General features: G+C 44.0%; 2 protein-coding genes across 2 annotated transcripts in view; one reads left to right on the forward strand and one right to left on the reverse strand.

Annotated features, from left to right (window-relative positions):
- Window positions 1-18,502, forward strand: part of Sh3rf2 (SH3 domain containing ring finger 2) — a 100,990-nt gene that overhangs the window by 22,737 nt on the left and 59,751 nt on the right. The gene's annotated exons all lie outside the window — the stretch shown is intronic.
- LOC127204723 (thymosin beta-10-like) lies at window positions 3,996-4,193 on the reverse strand. The gene has a single exon (XM_051163964.1). It carries the CDS (start codon window positions 4,191-4,193, stop codon window positions 3,996-3,998), a length of 198 nt encoding a protein of 65 aa, XP_051019921.1.

The raw sequence follows: 18,502 nt of genomic DNA on the forward strand, positions 1-18,502 counted from the left end.
CTGGCTGGAGCCATCATTGCTTTGGACTAGGGTTATGACAGTTTTCTATTCAACTAAGAAACAATAAAAATGAGGATTTGATTGTATTCATTTAAACAAACATTGCCTACTGTGTAAAGTGCTTAAGACTAGACATTGTAGGTTTTCAAAGTTGAAAAGTACTAAGATAATTACTATTTACACTAACTATTCTAAATGCCATTCACCTTTTTAACAAATATTTACTCATCAACCACCACCTGCCAGACCGACTGTGAAGCCAGGGTAAACACGGAGAAAAACAGAGATGTGGCTTGTCTCTTTTCTCATCAAGCCACTTCATCATCTTAAAGTGTGGTTAGAAACAAGAAGGGAGTCAGGTGGTGGCAGCGCACGCCTTTAATCCCAGTACTCAAGAGGCAGAAGCAGATGGATCTTTGTGAGTTCAAGGCCAGACTGTCCTTCAGAGTGACTTTCAGGGCAGCCAAGGTTACATAGAGAAACCCTGTCTGAAAAAAACAAAATAAAACAAAACAGAAAGTAATAGTAAGAAAAAGGGAAATGCCTGAGCACTCTGGTCTATTTCACAAGGAATATTTGGGGCAGGACTTAAGTAGGAAAGAATTAAAAGGTGAACTTCCTAAGGGATTGGGGATAGGTCAAATTGAGAACCAAAGAACTAGGCAGAAGTGTCCAAGACAAAGCGAGAGGGAAAACAATCTCCAGGAATGGTACTGAGCTGTGAGAGGGTATGTCCTTCTGAAGAAGGAAAAGAGGTCATAGGGGAAGTGTGGGGCAACAAAACTTACATAGGTAAAAAAAATAGGGGTACCATTAAGTGGTTGTAAACATGAAGGATATTATCCAATTTGCATTTTGTAAAGATCTTTCTAGCCACCTTCATGAAGAAGCTAAGTGTGGACAGGGAGACCTAATGAAGATATTTGACATCTGAAGACTCAACTCTCAGCAGTGAAAATGGTAGCCCAGGGTTGTAGGAATAAGCAAACCAGGCATGTATGGCATTGTGTTCATGCCTGGCATCCTGTGAAACCTCCCGTAGATGTTCATGTTGGTGTTTTCAGGCCGGTGTGTATCACTTGCATAAAGTTTCACTTTTTCTCTTTTGAGAACCCCAAGAAATCAGTTCTAGTTCCTGAGAACAAAAATAGGCTTTCTTTATCCAGAACTGGTCCACCCACTGTGGGGGACCACATGAGAGAGGGACGATGTGGTCTGGCACCCAGAACAACCTCAGAGATACAAGTAAAGAAATGATGGCTATTCTTTAGAAGCAATGATTTCCTAAGTAGAGACCCAACGAGCCATCAAAGCCTTTTGTAACTTAGTTGAAAATATTCTAATGTGACAGAAATTCTAATATGAGCTGAATACAATTTAAGGCTTGTGTTTAGGTGGCTTCTTTAAAACAATGGGTAATGTGAAAAAAAAGGCTCTAGAAATGTAAGTAAACTCCAAGTACATCTTTGATTCCTCTCTACCAAACCTATGCATTTTTTAATTTTTAAATTACTTTTTTATTTATTTGGGGAATAAAGACATTTGTGTCGTGACATACATGTGGAGATAAGGTGAATTCTAGGGGTTAAATCCAGATCGGCAGGCTTGGCTGTGAGTGCTTTCACTCTTCAGAGCCATCTCACTAGCCCCATTTACATATTTAAGTCAGTCTCCACTGTGTTGAGTTGACTCCATCAAGAAACAACGGTACAATGGGCGTGGTGGTGCACATCTTTAAACCCTGCACTCAAGGAGGCAGAGGCAAGTGGATCTCTGTGAGTTTGAGGTCAGCCTGGTCTGCAGATTGAATTCTAGGACAGTCAGGGCTGTTCCTCAGAGAAACCCTATATGGGGGGAGGGTGCCTCAAGGGGAAAAAAAATGACCAGAGTGCCAAAAAGGCAGCAACATTTACTCAGCATCTGTGGTGTGTGTGCCAGACGCCCTGAGGGAGGCATTTGTTCCTCTGCTTTAAGGAGGAGAAAACTGATGCTAAAAGAGTCTTGGGTGTGCCCACATGATTATAAACACTGTGAGTGACAAGTGAGGGTTATGAGTCCATATTTGACACTACACTATACGAGGCTTGTTCTATCTTTTCTAGCCAATGATCATGTTACTTTTACAGTAAGGCATTTCACTGGAAAAGGTCTTAATTGCTTTCAGGGTACCTCCTGACATCAAAGTCATGGGGAAGTTTGCCCTATGGCAGGTTCCTCAAAATGCCCATAGTCTTCTTCAGAATTTCAAGATGGCCCATGTTCCCAAAATGTTAAAAATTCGGTCTAATCTCTCAAGGCTTAAAGAATTTTACCTACTAATTTAGCAATGTCACTATGAAACACCAGAGAATGGTTCAGCAGGATTGTGCAAAGCCTTCACCATGACATTGCTCATGGAATAAAAAAGAAAATTTCAGAAGCACCCCAAGCCACATCTATAGGGATTTAAATAGTCTTGTATCTCTACTGTCATGTTCTAAACGAAGCTGCCCTGGGTGTGCTATCAAAGTGTGTCCACACAGCACAACTAAGCACAGAAAGCAAGTGGCAGGACACACTACAGATTGTTCTTGAAAACCATGATCATATGTGTGTTTGTGCACCTATGTGGGGTTTTCTGCCCATAGAGAAAACATTAGAGCATGATTCTACTCTTAGTCTGTCACTGTGAGTCATTTGCATGATTTTACGTTAGAACTAAAAAGAGAGGCTGGGGAGATGGCTCAACCAATAAAGTGTTTGCTTTACAAACATGACCGAAGCGTGGATCTCAAAACACACACACATGCACACACACACACACACACACACACACACACACACACACACACACCATCCCAGCCCTGAGGAAACAGAAACAGACAGATTAAAGAGTCTTGCTGGGTGGCCAGCCTAGCTTCAAGTTTAGGAAATATTGGCATAAATTTTAATCTATTTTATTGGCTTCTTATATCACCTTTCTCCACCCTAATCCCTTCCAACACCCCAACATCAGGTAGGCGAGACAGAAGGTTAGAAAAGAAAGCGGGGCTTAGGTCTCTTTAGACTACTTCCTGCTAATTAGTGTTGTCGGTTTCCTTGGGGCAGGTCACATCGTTGTCCTGTCAGGACATCTCCAACTTCTTCTTGCCAAGCAGCAACCAGGAGCAGCAGAGGGCTGCACCAACCCCCTCCTCCTTCTTTGGAGCTCTCCCATCCCTTTCTGGGCTCTGGCATTTATTCTTTCTCCAAAATCCCCAGAATTAAGCTATCTGCAGCTGACACCCGCCTGCTAGTGCACGAGACAATCACAGTTAATGGCTGTAGACAAACTGAAGCAGCCCCATATCCCACACCTGGGGTTAAAGCAAAAATATATTCACATAACATAACCGGATGTTTAAAGACCCAAAACTCTCACTACAAGGAGAAACCCTGTAACAAAAATCAAGTGGAGAGTGACTGAAAAAGACACAATACAAGTCTCTGTCTTTTACATGCACATAAGCACAAACACACAGTCACCTCCCAAATATGCACACACAGAGAGAGGGGAAAGGGAGGGAGGGAGAGGGAGGGAGGGAGAGAGAGAGAGAGAGAAAGAGAGAGAGAGAGAGAGAGAGAGAGAGAGAGAGAGAGAGAGAGAGAGAGAGAGAGAGAGATCATTGGGCCCTATGCCTATAATCTCAGCATTTGGGAGGCTGAGGCAGGAAGATTGAGAGTTCAAGACCAGCCTGGGTATGTAGCAAGTTACAGGCCATCCTGGGATGCAAAGCAAAATCTGGTCTCAAACTAAGTAAATGTATAACCTATAGAAAAAAGTAAGTTGTTGTTTATTTTCATCAATCATACAAACAATTTTTCTATAATATCCCAGGGCAAACTGGTGAAACTTGGCAGTCCAGTTATAGTGTGTGTGTAGGGGTCCGCTTCAGAGACCTGTGGGTCAGTGGCATTGGTGCTGAGTGCCAGGGTTCACAGTGCAGCTTGTGACTCCATCTTGCAAGTGGCCCTTCCTATGCATCACCAAGGGTCTTGGAGATGATGGGTGGGGTGGGGTGGGGAAATCCTCCTAGGCCACTCTTCTTTTCCTGATCAATGGTCTCTTTGGTCAGCAGGGTTTTCTTCTCCTGCGTCTTGGTTTTTTTTTTTTTTTTTTTCAGCTTGGCCTTATCAAAGCTGGCAATTTCCCCCATGTTTGGCTTGTCTGCCATTTTCTTGCAAACCCTGAAATCTCGTGCCATGCTCACGCTCCAGGTACTCCCACTTGCACTGATGCAGCAAGAGACCGTAAAATTAAATTTAAAGATATATTTTATTTCGTCTGATTTGTCATGATATTATTTTAACATAGAATCAATACAAAAACTATTAATGAGATTTTACTATTTTTTTTTAACCTTTAGTATAAAAATGCCTTCTGCCTTCAAAATCCAGCGGAAAATTTTCACCACAGTACTGCAGTGACATGTGGTTGGCAGCCACCATACTGGACAGTACATGGCTAGAAGCACATGTGTCTAACTGTGGGTTCGGGTCGCCTCATGTGAGGAATGAAATCAATGGAAAAAAGCATCAGAGAAATTTCTATTTTTCTGAAGCATTCTCTGCCACAGTGTTTCTCAGCCTTCCTGATGCTGCAATCCTTTGACACAGTTCCTCATAAAATTAGGTTTGTTGTTACTTCATAACTGTAATTTTGCTACTACTGCTATGAATCTTAATGCAGATGTCTATGGTTTCTGATGGTCTTAGGGGAACCCTGTGAAAGGGTCTTTCAAGACACCCCCCAAAGGAGTCACAACGCACAGCTTGAGAACCGGTGCTCAAGTATTTAGTTGTCTTCCTATAGGACATTTTAGGGATCAGAAAGTGGAAACCTGAGAACAGTCCATGGCTTGTTTCCTCACATTCCACTGACTATAAGGGCTGACACTGGAGTATCAACTGTGCCCTCTGTTCTAGAAAACTGAAAAGACCGTAGGTAAAAAAAACAAAACAAAACAAAAACCAAGAAAATGTGTCTGTTTCCAGGCTTCTACATGAATTCAGTGCTATAGAAAAGTTGTTTTTTTTTTTTTTTTTTTTGAAGACAGAAGTGAACAACATAGATTTGGGTGCATATTAGAAGAAGTTCCAATGGCTTAAAAGTGTATAATTTTCACTGACATGGTTACAAATACAATTTCATCTTCGCATTATTCCAAAGCAGTTAAAAATGGAAGAAAGCAATCTTGGGGTCATTTTGTAGTCATTGGGAGTATTAATGGGTGCCATGCTCTGAGGCCTGTCGAGCCTAAGCACTCTGTAGCCTTTGGGGTTCCCTTAGATTGGACTGGTTCCTCTCTGGCTGGAGTTTGGCTTTCTCTGCTACAAAATTACAAATCCAGCGTAAAGCAACCCGCAGCCATCACCTCCACTGCTGCCACAGAGATTGAAAGCTCTGCACATATTTGTTCTGTCTAAAAATTAAGGCCTTGGGCTTGGAATTTTTCTTTTCTACCACCAAAAGCAGACTGGTCATGTTTATTGGTTTGTAAGAAGATGAAGCAACAAGCCAAAAAACCAATAACCTGCTCTACCACCTCCCTCCTGGATGACGGTGTCAGAAGAGCCCTCCCTGCTCTGGCTGTAGGAGCTAGTTGACAGAAGAGGTGAGGGATCAGGGAATGCACAGCATTTCACCTTCAGAATGGCAGCACCAAGATAGCAGGGGTGGAAACTTAAGTCTAGAGTAGATAGGTCGCCTTTCGTGGTCTTCCAAACAGCCCCAAAAGTTGTGTTTATTATTGCTTAATACTGTGCTGATTGCTGGAGAGAGAGAGAGAGAGAGAGAGAGAGAGAGAGAGAGAGAGAGAGAGAGAGACAGAGACAGAGAGAGACAGAGAGACAGAGAGAGACAGAGATAGAGAGACAGAGAGAGACAGAGAGACAGAGAGAAACAGAGACAGAGAGAAACAGAGACAGAGAGACAGAGAGAGAGACACACAGAGAGAGAGAGAAACAGAGAGAGAAGCTAAACAGAAATATAATATAAAGTTCCCAGGTACCCACTCATCAGAATGATTGATGTTCAGGTCCCCCGCCTCCCCGCCATCAGTCAGCCCACAGTGATTGACAGAGTGCCAGTCATTCCCTGCCATGTGCCAGATACAGCAAGTACCAAAGAAGCAAAGTTTGTGGATTTACCTGACACTTGCAGAGTGTTGGTTGTCAGAGCTTTCACATCTAGGATGGGTAGACTAAGATACAAGCTCCGTAGTTAAGACCCAAGTAGTACCTGCAGCTTGTGTAGATAGAGAAGCAGTAACACCAGGGGCTAAGAGACTTAACGTTTACTAAGTTCCAGTCGTGAACACATGTGCCTTCTTTCTCAGCCCTGTGAGAACAGCATACAGTTAATATTATTACCATCATCTTCATAACTACCCACAATCCAATAACCTTGGGAATGCTATTTAATGTAACATCAACTCATCTGGAAAAGAAAATAAATCAAGGGAGGAAGAGAGGGAGGAAAGGAGGAGGAAGGGAAGGGAACACTCTAGCATCCTACCAGGGTAGTAAAGGCTTCGTTTCCACTTCGTTTCTACTCCTGTCATGTCGGTTTGCCGCCTTCTAAGGGACTAAGTAGAAAAGCAAAGACGTCTGGAGAATGTGTGGGTACCGCATTCTTTTTTTTATGCTGTATAACAAATCATCACAAATACAGAGATATTCAAGCTCACTGTTCCTATAGGCAGGAGTCCTGCAGCCTAACCAGCTGGATCCCCTGTCGTTAAGAAAGTAGTCAAGATGGTTTCTTATCTGAAAGCACATCGGAGGAAGGATTCATGATCAAACCTTCATATTGTAGAATCCATTTACGCACATCTAAAACACTGAGGGCACAGGCCTCTTGCTCCCAAGACCATCCTTAGCTCCTTGACATACAGACATGCTAACAGGACCACACACTTCATCAAAGCCAACAATGAAGCTGTCTAGCAACATAGTTCCAACAAGGTGGAATTCAGTGTGATGATGTGTCCATGAACTAACCCCAGCAGTCAGATCCCATGGCCTTTTCTTTGTTCGGATGCTAGAAGCAATTCACAGTTCCTACCAAGCCCTGGAGGAAGACATCACACAAAGGATGAACAATCATCTTTGCTCATGGCGGGGGGGGGGGGATGTGGGGGCCACCTTAGGGTCTGTCCTCCATAGACTACTAGGAATTGGAAGGAGGGGAAAGAACAAGGAGAAAACGAAAACAGAGAATGGAAATGTTATCTATGGACACGTGATGTTCATTCATGGCACGCTGCTTGTAAAGCATTCATTATATTCCCTCATCTAATCTCCTCCCAAAGCCTGTGTGGCCATTTTATTATCATGATCGCTTCACAAGAGACCAACCCAACACTGAGACATTTCCCACGATCTCACATGTAAAAAGGAAAAGCAGGGCCCATGCTTGTTTCGGTTAGACCATAAACCAAGCTTCCACTGTGTGCTTTAGTCAGAGAGAATGAGTGACAGAGCGGAGAAAGGAGCAGGAGAGAAGAAGGCTTCTAAGCCACTTGCACACCCAGTCCTGAAAGACCTGGCAGTCGGGCCTGGGATGGTCAGTGGCTACAGTGCTCACCCCACATGCAAAAGGCCTCAAAGTCAATCCCAGGGCTCAGAGGAGGAAGCAGGAGGATCAGACATTCCAGGTCAACACCAGCTACACAGTGGGCTACAGGCCTGCTTGGACTACGTGACACATTATGAAAAGTGATAGAGAAAAGTGGCGGGAGGTGGGGGGTGGGGGAGGGAGAAAGAAGGAAAAGAAAACAGTTCATAGGTCCACAATGTATTGTCTAGTTCTGCACAAACCCAACTAAACACGTAAGTTCAAACCAGAGATGGTGGGAGCCTGGATGAGGCTCTTGTTTCTGAATCTTCCTGGCCCACCTTAGTCCAACAGAACCTAGAGCCAAACACTGCAGCCAAGCAGTGTGCAGAAACTTGAATACCCAGTCCAGGCAGGCAGCATCTTCCATGCACGTTTTGCCAAACTCCTGCAGAAACACATCTGGGCTCCAGCAACAGGGCCAAGGCCTGGGTTTGTTTTTCACAGCTCATTTGCGATGTCCCATTCTATTCCTGGACACTCTGTCCTTCCCAAACTGACATTAGAGCTCAATTTCCCAATCGCTACTTTAACCGAGATGGCTCCAGACGTTCTGCTCGGCGTCAGCCCTGGGAAGCCAGCGTTTTCCAGCACCTGCTAGAAGAAAGATGGCTGGACACAGCGAAGCTCTGACTCCTCTCTTAGCTGGCTGAGCCTCTCTGTCTTAAAGGGATAGCTGCAGGTGCCATTGGAAAGCCTTGTGCAGACACGGGTGACTCACAGCCATGCAGGGGAAAGGGATTTGAAAATCAGTTCTCTCTTACACCAATCCAGAACAGCCAGGTCACCTAATCAGCCCTCACTCTAACCGCCTGTACTCTAACATGGCCACACCCCCCACTCCACCCCCCCCCCACTCCCCCCACCGCCCAGCCCCCCCCCCCCTGCTCACTGGTTCCCTCCATGTCTATCTGGTTCACCCTCCAGAAGGAAAGCCCAGCAAAACTATGTTCTGTGTTTCTCAGCCAGCCCTACTGGAGCTTAACCCACTGATAAACTTGGATTGAGTTCCAACAGTATGGCAGTGCACTGAAACTTTAGCATGAAGAAAAGGAAACAGGAAGCATTGTGTTCTCATACCTGGGGTGGTGTCTGGCTCAGCCATTCTCTAGTTGTGGGGCAACCAGTCAATGCTGTTCTGTGTTTCATGTCCCTCATCTGTCAAGGGGAGATAGCAAAAGATCCTCCATCATGGGCCAGTGTGAGGCTCAGACAAGGTACTTCATTAAAGTGGGGGCACAGTTGCAGTCAGCCAGTAAGTGTGACTGTAGTAAGCATTGACAGGAATGATTGGCAGGGGACTGATCCATAGCCTACAGCCAGCTTTCCTGAGAGGCAGTGTTACATCTGCACACACCTTGTGCATGAGAATCCTGACTGCCTTACTCACTGACTAGCCCTAGCTTCTAGAGCAGTGTTGGCATACACAGGCACTTGGTAAATTTTTTGTGATCCTCACTTTACAGGGAAATGGAGTATGGAAGAGGCTACAGATGATTTGTTTTCAAGTTATACACTATGGTTGGCCGATAGCTGGGATTTGAATGCAAAACACTCTGGCTATAAAGTCCTTACTTTTTATAGAATAGTAACTTGTTATTTATACACTCAGAAGGCAGAGGCAGGTGGGTCTCTGTGAGGGCAAGGGCAGTCTGGTCTATAGAGTGAGTTCCAGGACAGCTAAGGCTACATAGTAAAACCCTGTCTCAAAAAAACCAAACAACAAACAAAGTCATAATTATTTGTTGAGTATATTTTACTTTTTGTGGGATTTGTGTGTGTGTGTGTGTGTGTGTGTGTGTGTGTGTGTGTGTGTGTGTGTGTTGAGTTTATTTTTCAACTATGGGGTCAGGAACATGGGATTACAATAAAGAGTACTAAGTTTTACTTCCTACTCTCAAGAAATTGAGATTCCAATTATCTGCAAGAACTCTACTTGCTTACATTTGTAAGCCCTGGGTTTGATCCCTAGAACTGAAAACAAACCAACAAACAAACAAATGCTGATTCTAAGCTCATATTTCTAGAATCATGTTCTCTGACTCCCTGCATCCACACAGGCACGAATGAGAAAGCCCGCTGGTACATTTTAAGCCAGTGGTGCCTTTTCAATCTCCCAAACCAGAGATTATAAACGAGACCAGTGAAGCCCATTGGGCTGGTCCATCCTAGTTTGTCTAGGGTTAATGTGAGAGGACATTGTTGCAGGGAAAGTTAGATGTAAAACCAGGGTGTCTGGTCACCTCTTAAGTGTTTCTACACGCGTGGCCTTCCCAAAGGCAGTCTTTAAGCACTTGCAAACAGAAGCTACTTAGAGAATGTTGTTCTGTTCAACACAGCCATCATCTCAGGAAACATGCTCAGATTAGAAGCAGCCGCTCAGCGTTTGTCTCATTTTCCTTCCTGGTTGTGTTACTATAAGATTTGTGAGCCAGAAGAAGTGTGTGTGTGTGTGTGTGTGTGTGTGTGTGTGTGTGTGTGTGTGTGTGTGTGTCTGTGCTTGTGTCTGTGTGTCTGTATTTGTGTGTGTGTGTCTGTGTGTCTGTGTGTCTGTGTGTCTGTGTCTGTGTATCTGCATGTGTGTGTGCCTGTGTGTGTATGTGTGTATGTGTGTGTGTGTGTGTGTGTGTACGTATGTATGTTTTAATGGGCTCTAAATTCATTTGTTGAATTCCACGGGACTGAGTGAGCAATCACATAATAATTCTACCTCAAAAGGAGAGACGTTGTAACTAGTTCACTTGGGGTAATTATAGGGCCGCTTTCTGCCAGGCTTTAAAGATAGACTTTGAAATGTTTATTTTTTTCACTTGCCTACTGTTATGTGTAGAGCGAGGTTCCAGCTCCTGGGACACCTGCCAGAGTTAAATGAGGGCCAGCTACAGAGAGAGGCTTGGAGAGCTGGGTCTTAGCTTCCTGTGCTCAGACTTCTGGGGACACAGCTTTATCCTACCACATTGGTTTCCATGGAAGCCCTACATAGAATTATGGCAAGATGCACAACAATTAGAGGTGTGATCCCCAGTCCAGCACCCACAGCTCTGGGAACTGCTTAAATGTGTGGATTTTGAGGTCCCACCTCAGACCCTCCTCAGGTTGAGAAGAAGCAATTTGTTTGGACAACCCCTCAAGATGATTCGGATGCACTAAATTGTGAGTATCACTTCTCTATGGACATGAAGTTCAGCTTAATAACTATACCCCAAGATTTAACCAAGGAGGAACTAATTTAAATAAAGCCTATTCACAGTTAGCCACACAATTTGTTTATGTTTGGCCACTGTGCAGCCATGGAGCCTAAGACATGTTACCCAACTGACCTCAGTGTTTGAAAGTGTAACAAGTGGTTCAGAGGATCACCATGTCTGTGCATTTTCAAGGCATCAATCAACACATTTACTGTGTTCAAGCAGTCAACATGCTGTCAACCAACTGGAAATTTTCAAGAAAATTCAGCAATTGGCTCTTATAACCTCAGGGAAGAAGACTCCAATTCACCAACTGCTCTTTCAAAGACTTAACCTCTTCATCTATACTATGGTTAGAGGGCAACAGTATTTATTCACAGTAGTTTTCAGAAGATTGAAATGAGAACATAGGAAAGCTGCAAAGAAAATTACAGTAGCAAAAATGTATAGAGTGTGTTCCTCTTCTGGGTACTTAACATGCACTGTCTTGTTGAGATCTCATAGCTGTGATGAGAGTACTGATAATTCCTTTCACTTCATGTGTGAGGAACCTGGACTCAGATTACTAGTCCATAGTCACATGGTGTAGAGGATTTTTTTTTTTGTATTTTTTATTATACTTTATTTAGATTACATCCCATTTGTTATCCCTCCCTTTCTGTCAGAGGTAGGTGCAGAGGAATTTTAATTTAGAATATGGCTGCTCTGGTAAGAGATCACATCCAAATACCTTCTAGGTCTGTGTGATTGGCTGGAATACACACACACACACACACACACTCCTTGTAGCTCACAAATTTTATGGAAACACAACCAGAAAGGAAAATGAGATAAACTTTGAGTTGATGCTTCTAATTTGAACATGTTTCCTGAGATGATGGCTGTGTGGAAAAGAACAACATTCTCTTCCAGGACACAGAAGCAAGCAGATCTGAGTTCAAGGCCAGCCTGGAATAGAGCAAGTTTCAGGTAAAGAAAAACTTAGATCCAGGTGTGCTGGTACATGCCTTTAACCCCAAACAATGAAAGTAAGTAAACATAATTTGTAGAAGGAAGAATCCATGTTTGAAAGTGATGCCTAGTTGAGTGGCAGAAAAAGTGGTGACTCAGAGAAGACTTGACAGAATAGGATATGCCCAAGAAGAAAAGGCAGTGACATAAGGGGCAATACACAGGGAATGAAAGGAGAAGAGGCAGTTTTACCAGGATAGTAATAGAGACACAGGTTGCAGAGAAAGAACACAAGTGAAGATGGAATGAGTCAGAGAATGAGAAGGAGCCAGAAGATTAAAAAGATTGCTGGAGTTAGTTTGAGGCCAAGCAGAGAAATTCAGAGGCCAAGAGAAAAGCCAGATTAAATAAGTCAGCTGGGAGAGGAGTTTGAGTCAGAATACCTAAGCTGAACCTCCTGCTCCTCCTCCTCCTCCTCCTTCTCCTCCACTCTGTCTTAAATACCCTTCAACTCACAGCCCCTCCTTTCTACTTAATCCCTGTCAGCTGGCTGCCTGCTCCACCTCTTGACCTATGGTTAACATTATTCGATCCTGTGTACAAAAAGCTCTTGGATTAAAAATGTGTGCTAGGGCTCAACTACACCAAACAAAAGACAGGTTTTGACCGTTCACAATCTCAGGGTTCACAATGGGATGAAATATCCTTCAGCAACATGGGTAGCAAGTGGAAGAATGAGTGTGACTCCAAAACCCAGGGGCCAAAGGCATTCTAGGCCAGTTCACCAGTCTGGGCTCTCAGTCCACTATTAAACAACCTGCTCTAAACAATTGTTTCCAGGAATTCTAGCATGGGTCTGTAAGAAAAACTCATAAAACTGAGGCTACTAGGTCCATGGCAACACGCAGTTTAGATGTTGTCTGATGTTCACAAATCACCATTGAGAAATTGTAAGCTCCCGAGTCCCAGAAGAGGGGTGTCTGTGCAAACCTCTGTCAATGCTGGTTTTCCTCTGATATTTAGAAGCTTTTTGCTGTCAACCTGAGATATTTTCTGCACCATCTACACCTCATTCATTTTCTCCTCCAATTAGAATGGAATCAAGGCATAACCCACACATTCTTGCCTACCAGCATTTGAACAGCTACGTTTCAAAGATAACGGTCTATTTTTTTAACACAGCTTACACGCCATAATCATGCCAAAATTCAGTCTTGGCATCAAATACTTTCACCCACTGGGCCCTCATAATTTTTTTGATGGCTATTACTTGAACCAGTATACACCAAGTTCTGTGTATTGTAGTTGGTCAATATACCTCTTAAGTTTTTAAGTCTGTAGGTCCACCCCATGACAAGCCTATTTTTTTTCCACATGCAAGAATGAGATTTTCCCAAGACTCTCTAGCCCCCTGAATTTTTCCTATTGTATCCCTGGAGCATCACTGGACATGCTCACCTACTACATCCTGGGGTGTCCCTGCATTTTTGTAGCAAACAGATACATACATATGCACCCTGTGTAGTAGCCACTAGCACATTTGGTCTGTCTTCAGTTACACTAATTTGAAGTACATGAAATTTGAAATTCAGTTCCAGTGCTGCGCTAGCCGCATGGCAAATACTACTGACTGTATAGCAGGTTTCCCTCATGGTAGGAAGTTTATTGAACAGCGGTGCTTCCAGAAGTTTCAGTAGATCCCCTGATGCCTGCACCTCCTTTTTGCCCGTGCACACTAAAGAGCAAAGATGAACACCCTGTATTTAATTTCACATGCATGCTCAGGTCATATAAGGGAAGCGAGCAGTGTGTGCCAAATTCTATTCCTGCCTGTTTTGAGTGGCAGCATCTGTGTTTACAGAAGGTGATTAGACGCTATGAGGAGAGCTTTCCTTGTGTGATAAAAGGCCAGCAGCTCCTCGGCAGGCGAGCAGCCTGGTCCTTTCCTGCCTCCTCAGATGGAAACTGAGAGAATCTGTGCTACCTGTAAGATTCAGTGATTAAAAGCCTTGCTGCTTCCAGAATAGGCTTCCCTTGCAGGTGTCTCTGGGGGTTTCTTCCTTGCTGTATTTTTGTCTTGGCATGGGTGCAACCAGCACATTTCATAACACGGTAAGCAGGTTTCAGCTTGCTCCCATGACACTATGCAAGCCCAAGGGGGCCAGGGCATGGAGAATTCTAGCAGGAGCCTAACTATCTCCTAAAGAAATCTCAGCAAATGGGACTAGAGAGATGGCTCAGCAGCTACGAGCACTTACAGGAGCCAAGTTCAACTCCCTGCACCCATATAGGCCAGCTTAAAACCTCTTACACTTCCAGCTCCAAGAGATCTGACTCCCCTTTCTGGGACACTCTCTCTCTCTCTCTCTCTCTCTCTCTCTCTCTCTCTCTCTCTCTCTCTCTCTCTCTCACACACACACACACACAAACACACACAAACACATACAAATACAAAGAAATATTTTTAAAAATAAATGAAACAAATCTCAACAAATTTATGGGGACTGGATATTTCAGGTTTGTGGTTGGAAAGAATATGGAAATATTGAGGTTAAGATGACATAATAAATGGATTGATTTGTTTTTTAAAAAAAAACACATTTATTGGGCTAGATACTATGTTAAACATTGGGAACACTAAAGAGATAAAGCTTTCAGTCTCTGATAAATCTACAGTCTACTGGGAAAAAGTAAATATACAAGCCACTTTAGTGCCCAGTTATCAATTTTAATGCCAATTGGCAAATGCCTTGGTGGAGACTGTCATCAAAGGAAGTGGACAGATCCTTAGTTCAGTGTGGCTATTTAAGAATCTGAGGTTTAAGGCCTAAACAGCAAGTAGTAGTTGGGCAGTAGAGGAACAGAAGGGGAAGAATATTCTGGAAAACACTTAAGATGGAAGAACTTCTAAGGCGAGACTGCCATGGGCAGTGTGAGAGAAAGATGCTTGGGGATGGATACGAACAGAAGAGATCCAGCAGTGTGAGCTGAGGCAAGCCGTGTGTCCTCGCACCTCAGTTTCTTCCGCTGACAAGTAGGCATGATAATGTCTTACAGTGTTGCATCTAGAGCCCGGTGACAGCAGATACAAAAGTACAATGCAAACTGTATCTTAAAGTGGGAAGGCAATGGAGCTGGACCGTGGCAGTGTTTCACATCCCGAGTGTGAACTCACAGAGCCCTGCACAAGTATGCTAGAGCAGCTTCTACCTACTGCCTAGAGAAACAGTGCCCATCTCTTCCAAACACCACACTCAGTGACGTCACGTAGGTAAACAAGGTAGGGATGAGTGTTCACACTGAAGAACTTGGCACATACTCAAGCCCAGCCTTTCTGTAAAGGTTAATTTACATACAGCACTGAGTGTGAAAGCAGTGAAAAGAATAGAGACCCTGGGCACAGTTACCAAGGAATGCCCTCCCGCAACAAAGAGCAACACAGATCTGTTGTGACTTTTGAAGGAGCAATGCTGCAACTCTGTCATAAGAGACAGGCCCACCCAAAGCCAGAGCTCTGGGAGACAATGGAGAGGGCCTCTTCCCTGTGCCAACCTATTTCCTGACATGCCAGAAGAGTGTCGGTGACACCCAGCCCACAGAGAACAGCTTGGAGCCTCTCAGGTCAACAGCTGCTGAGAACCGCTTTCTTTGGCACACGTGGCTAGCAATAAATTGGATTTCAATGTTCTGAATAGACAGAAAAAGATAGCTCCTTGCTCTCGCCTGCTCCCTTCACTGCTCCCATCTGTCAGTTTTTGTCACTCAACATGGTCGCCTGCATTGGAGATTAAGGACTTAATGCAGAGGGGCATGCTGGGAAAGAAAATGTCCGCCACAAGCAAGAATCTCCAAGGCTCATGCCGCTGGAAAACCTGAAGCATAGACATAATCCAGAGCACACTTAAACGGATGACACCTTTTCAACAAGCAAGTTGTGAAATATGGAGTATTTATCCATGGTTGGCAAGTCTGATTGGTTCCCACTTTTAAGGAAGTTATAAAAAAAAAAAGGGGGAACATTTTAAAGATACTTCTGGACTCTTACCTTTAAAGAAAGTCCTGTCATCTTTAGAGTTGGAGGCAATAGTACTTTTTTTAAATCACTTTTTTTTTTTTTTTGGATCAGAAGAAAATGGGGTGCAGAGAATTTACTTCTTCATCCAAGGGCATGGTGCATGGTGTATGAGCTGTGGATCTCATCTTGGGACCACCTCTAGGCCTTCAGCCTGTACAGCCCTATGCTCAGGCCTACTGTTTGCCTAGGTTAGGTTGCCACTCATTCGTTCCCCTTTCATCTCCAGACCCATCCACATGGAGATGATGGAGAGCAATTAAGTCAGGGGATAAAGCCAGAGGAGAACCGCCAGCGCACTCTTTCTTCTCAAGCTAGTGGGAGGGTGGTAGATAGCATGCCATTTGGCTTATTTCTCCTCACCTCTGCATGATGGGTTTGGCTCATTTCTCCGGCTGCCATGTACCACACCTATTGGGAAAGCTTCCCGTGAAAGCAGAAATGGTAGGGGAGAGTAGACCTGCCTCACAGGCTAAGGGAGGCGGTGCGCTCCCAATCTTCAGGCTGCATGCATCTCTTACCTTCCCACTGGTGCCTTTCTGCCCTGCAGAAATAAACTGGGGATTCTGTGTTGTTTTCCATGCTGTAGGTTTGACATGCCTGCTAGATAGTCCAGGCTGGCAGAGTGACTAATTCTAATGAGATGGTGACAGAAATGCCTGGTTTTTTGTTTGTTTGTTTGTTTTGTTTTGTTTTGTTTTTTAAGAAGTCCGATGCTATCTGTTTGAACATCTCCAGGACTTGGGAGGCAGCCCACTTCCAAAACAATCCCGAGCTATTGGCTGAGAACCAGCTTGAATTTGGAGCCTGAGATATGGCAGAAGACATCTCTGGTATTACCCTCAGTGGTAGATAAATGAAATGACTCCAAAGCAAACTTAGGAAAGTGTTTCAGGAGAGGAGAGGAAAATAGACAAATGGCAGAGCTTAAAAGGCCGTAACAGATTTGAGTAGACACATCCCCTGTTTCCTTTCATCTTCTTCCTATTACAGGAACCCAGGAAGTGGCAGGGATCAGGACAAGAGCATGTCATGTCCTGAGCACTTGACTGGTATCTTCTTGGAGTCAGAAGGAAGGATGCCATGTCTCTCCATGGCAGGAAATGAATATGTAAAGGAGATCTGTGATGTTCCTGGTGCTAAAGTACAGGCTAGAACAAAGAGACTCAGACAAAAGACAGAGACACACACAGGAGTCGAGTGGAAGCTTAGACATGGATGTGAGGACAATACTAATCTTTTTTGCACTTCATCTCCTTTCTGTCTCAAGGACTCTTGTCCCCTAATCTTTGCTTCTATTAAATGTCCTCGAACCTGCAGTGTTATATTTATTTGTTATAAGCTGGCTTTGTTTGACCAAGTGGACTATGAGATCAATCAAACGCTTTGTACAATGCCTGACATGATGCATTCCCAAATTATATTTGTTGAAAGAAAAACCAATAAGTGAATGACAAGTAGATCTGAGAAAGTCAAGCCAGGAGCTGTTAACAGCAGGCTGGTTCCTCCACTCTCTTCCTTCAGGCAAGCATTTCTAAGCATCCTGGTTTGTATAGTATTTATTCTTGCACACACTCTACCATGCAGTCTGCATAATTTGCCTCATTAGTCCTCTCAACATGGCCATGATGAAGTGTGTCCGAGAGCCCCAGGGCACCTTCAGATTCAACAAATCAATGGAAATGGGTAAATCTAGTCTATCCAGCTAAAGGATATGGATTAAAGTAAACAGTAAAAGGAACGCATGAGACAGAACCCAAGAAGAGCATGCTGTAGTGCTTCCACATACCCCGCCCACAAATTCGAGCAGGCAGCACCTGTACACCCATCAGTGGATGCTCACCTGAGACCTAGTATCTGGGAATCTCAGTGGAGGCCTGTCATGTATGTGTGACTGACCACCTATGACGTTTACCTTAGTCTCCAGCCGCCTCCAGAGATCAAGTTTCTCCTGCTCACTCCTCTTTTCAGAATTAATCACTCTGCTAGCTGGGACTATGTGGCAAGTATGTCAAATCTACGGCATGGAAACCAATACAAAATCCTAAGTTTATAAAATCTACCGTGAGAGGTGTGTGTGTGTGTGTGTGTGTGTGTGTGCGCGCGCGCGCGCACGCGCGTGTGTGTTTATGAGAGAGAGAGAGAGAGAGAGAGAGAGAGAGAGAGAGAGAGAGAGAGAGAGAGACTTTCTATTTTGTTTTTCTATTTTGTAACTCAATTGCATGGTCCTCAAGTGTGAACTTTGTAGATGACAATGTCGTGTTATAAGGTAGAAGGTTGGACACATTGATGCTTACGTGACCTGAGGCCACCACATCTCCCTAGCCAAGCACTATAGTCTAATATCTAGAAGTTGCCTCTCATGACAGAAGTCAGACCTTTTATTAGATTGTGCACAGTTTGAATAGCGCAGCTTGCTGCAGTGTGGTGAGTGTGGGGAAGTAAGGAATGCTGACCCCTTGATTTGGCCAAAACTACAAAAGTCAGAATACAAGCCAGTCTCTTACTCAGCAGAAACTTATAAGCTCTTCTACCATATGATCTAGCCATACCATACTTGAGTTTGTACCCAACCACAGAAATAGTCACAAATCCATAATTACTGATTTTTTCAATACACACACACAAAATCCAAGAAATGGAGCGAGCCCAGAT

This window comes from Acomys russatus, chromosome 20 (genome assembly GCF_903995435.1).
Source record: "Acomys russatus chromosome 20, mAcoRus1.1, whole genome shotgun sequence".
Classification (NCBI taxonomy): domain Eukaryota; kingdom Metazoa; phylum Chordata; class Mammalia; order Rodentia; family Muridae; genus Acomys; species Acomys russatus.

What these genes read in the sequence shown, in the direction of transcription:
- LOC127204723 (XM_051163964.1), bottom strand. Translation starts at nt 4,193, where the DNA reads ATGGCAGACAAGCCAAACATGGGGGAAATTGCCAGCTTTGATAAGGCC.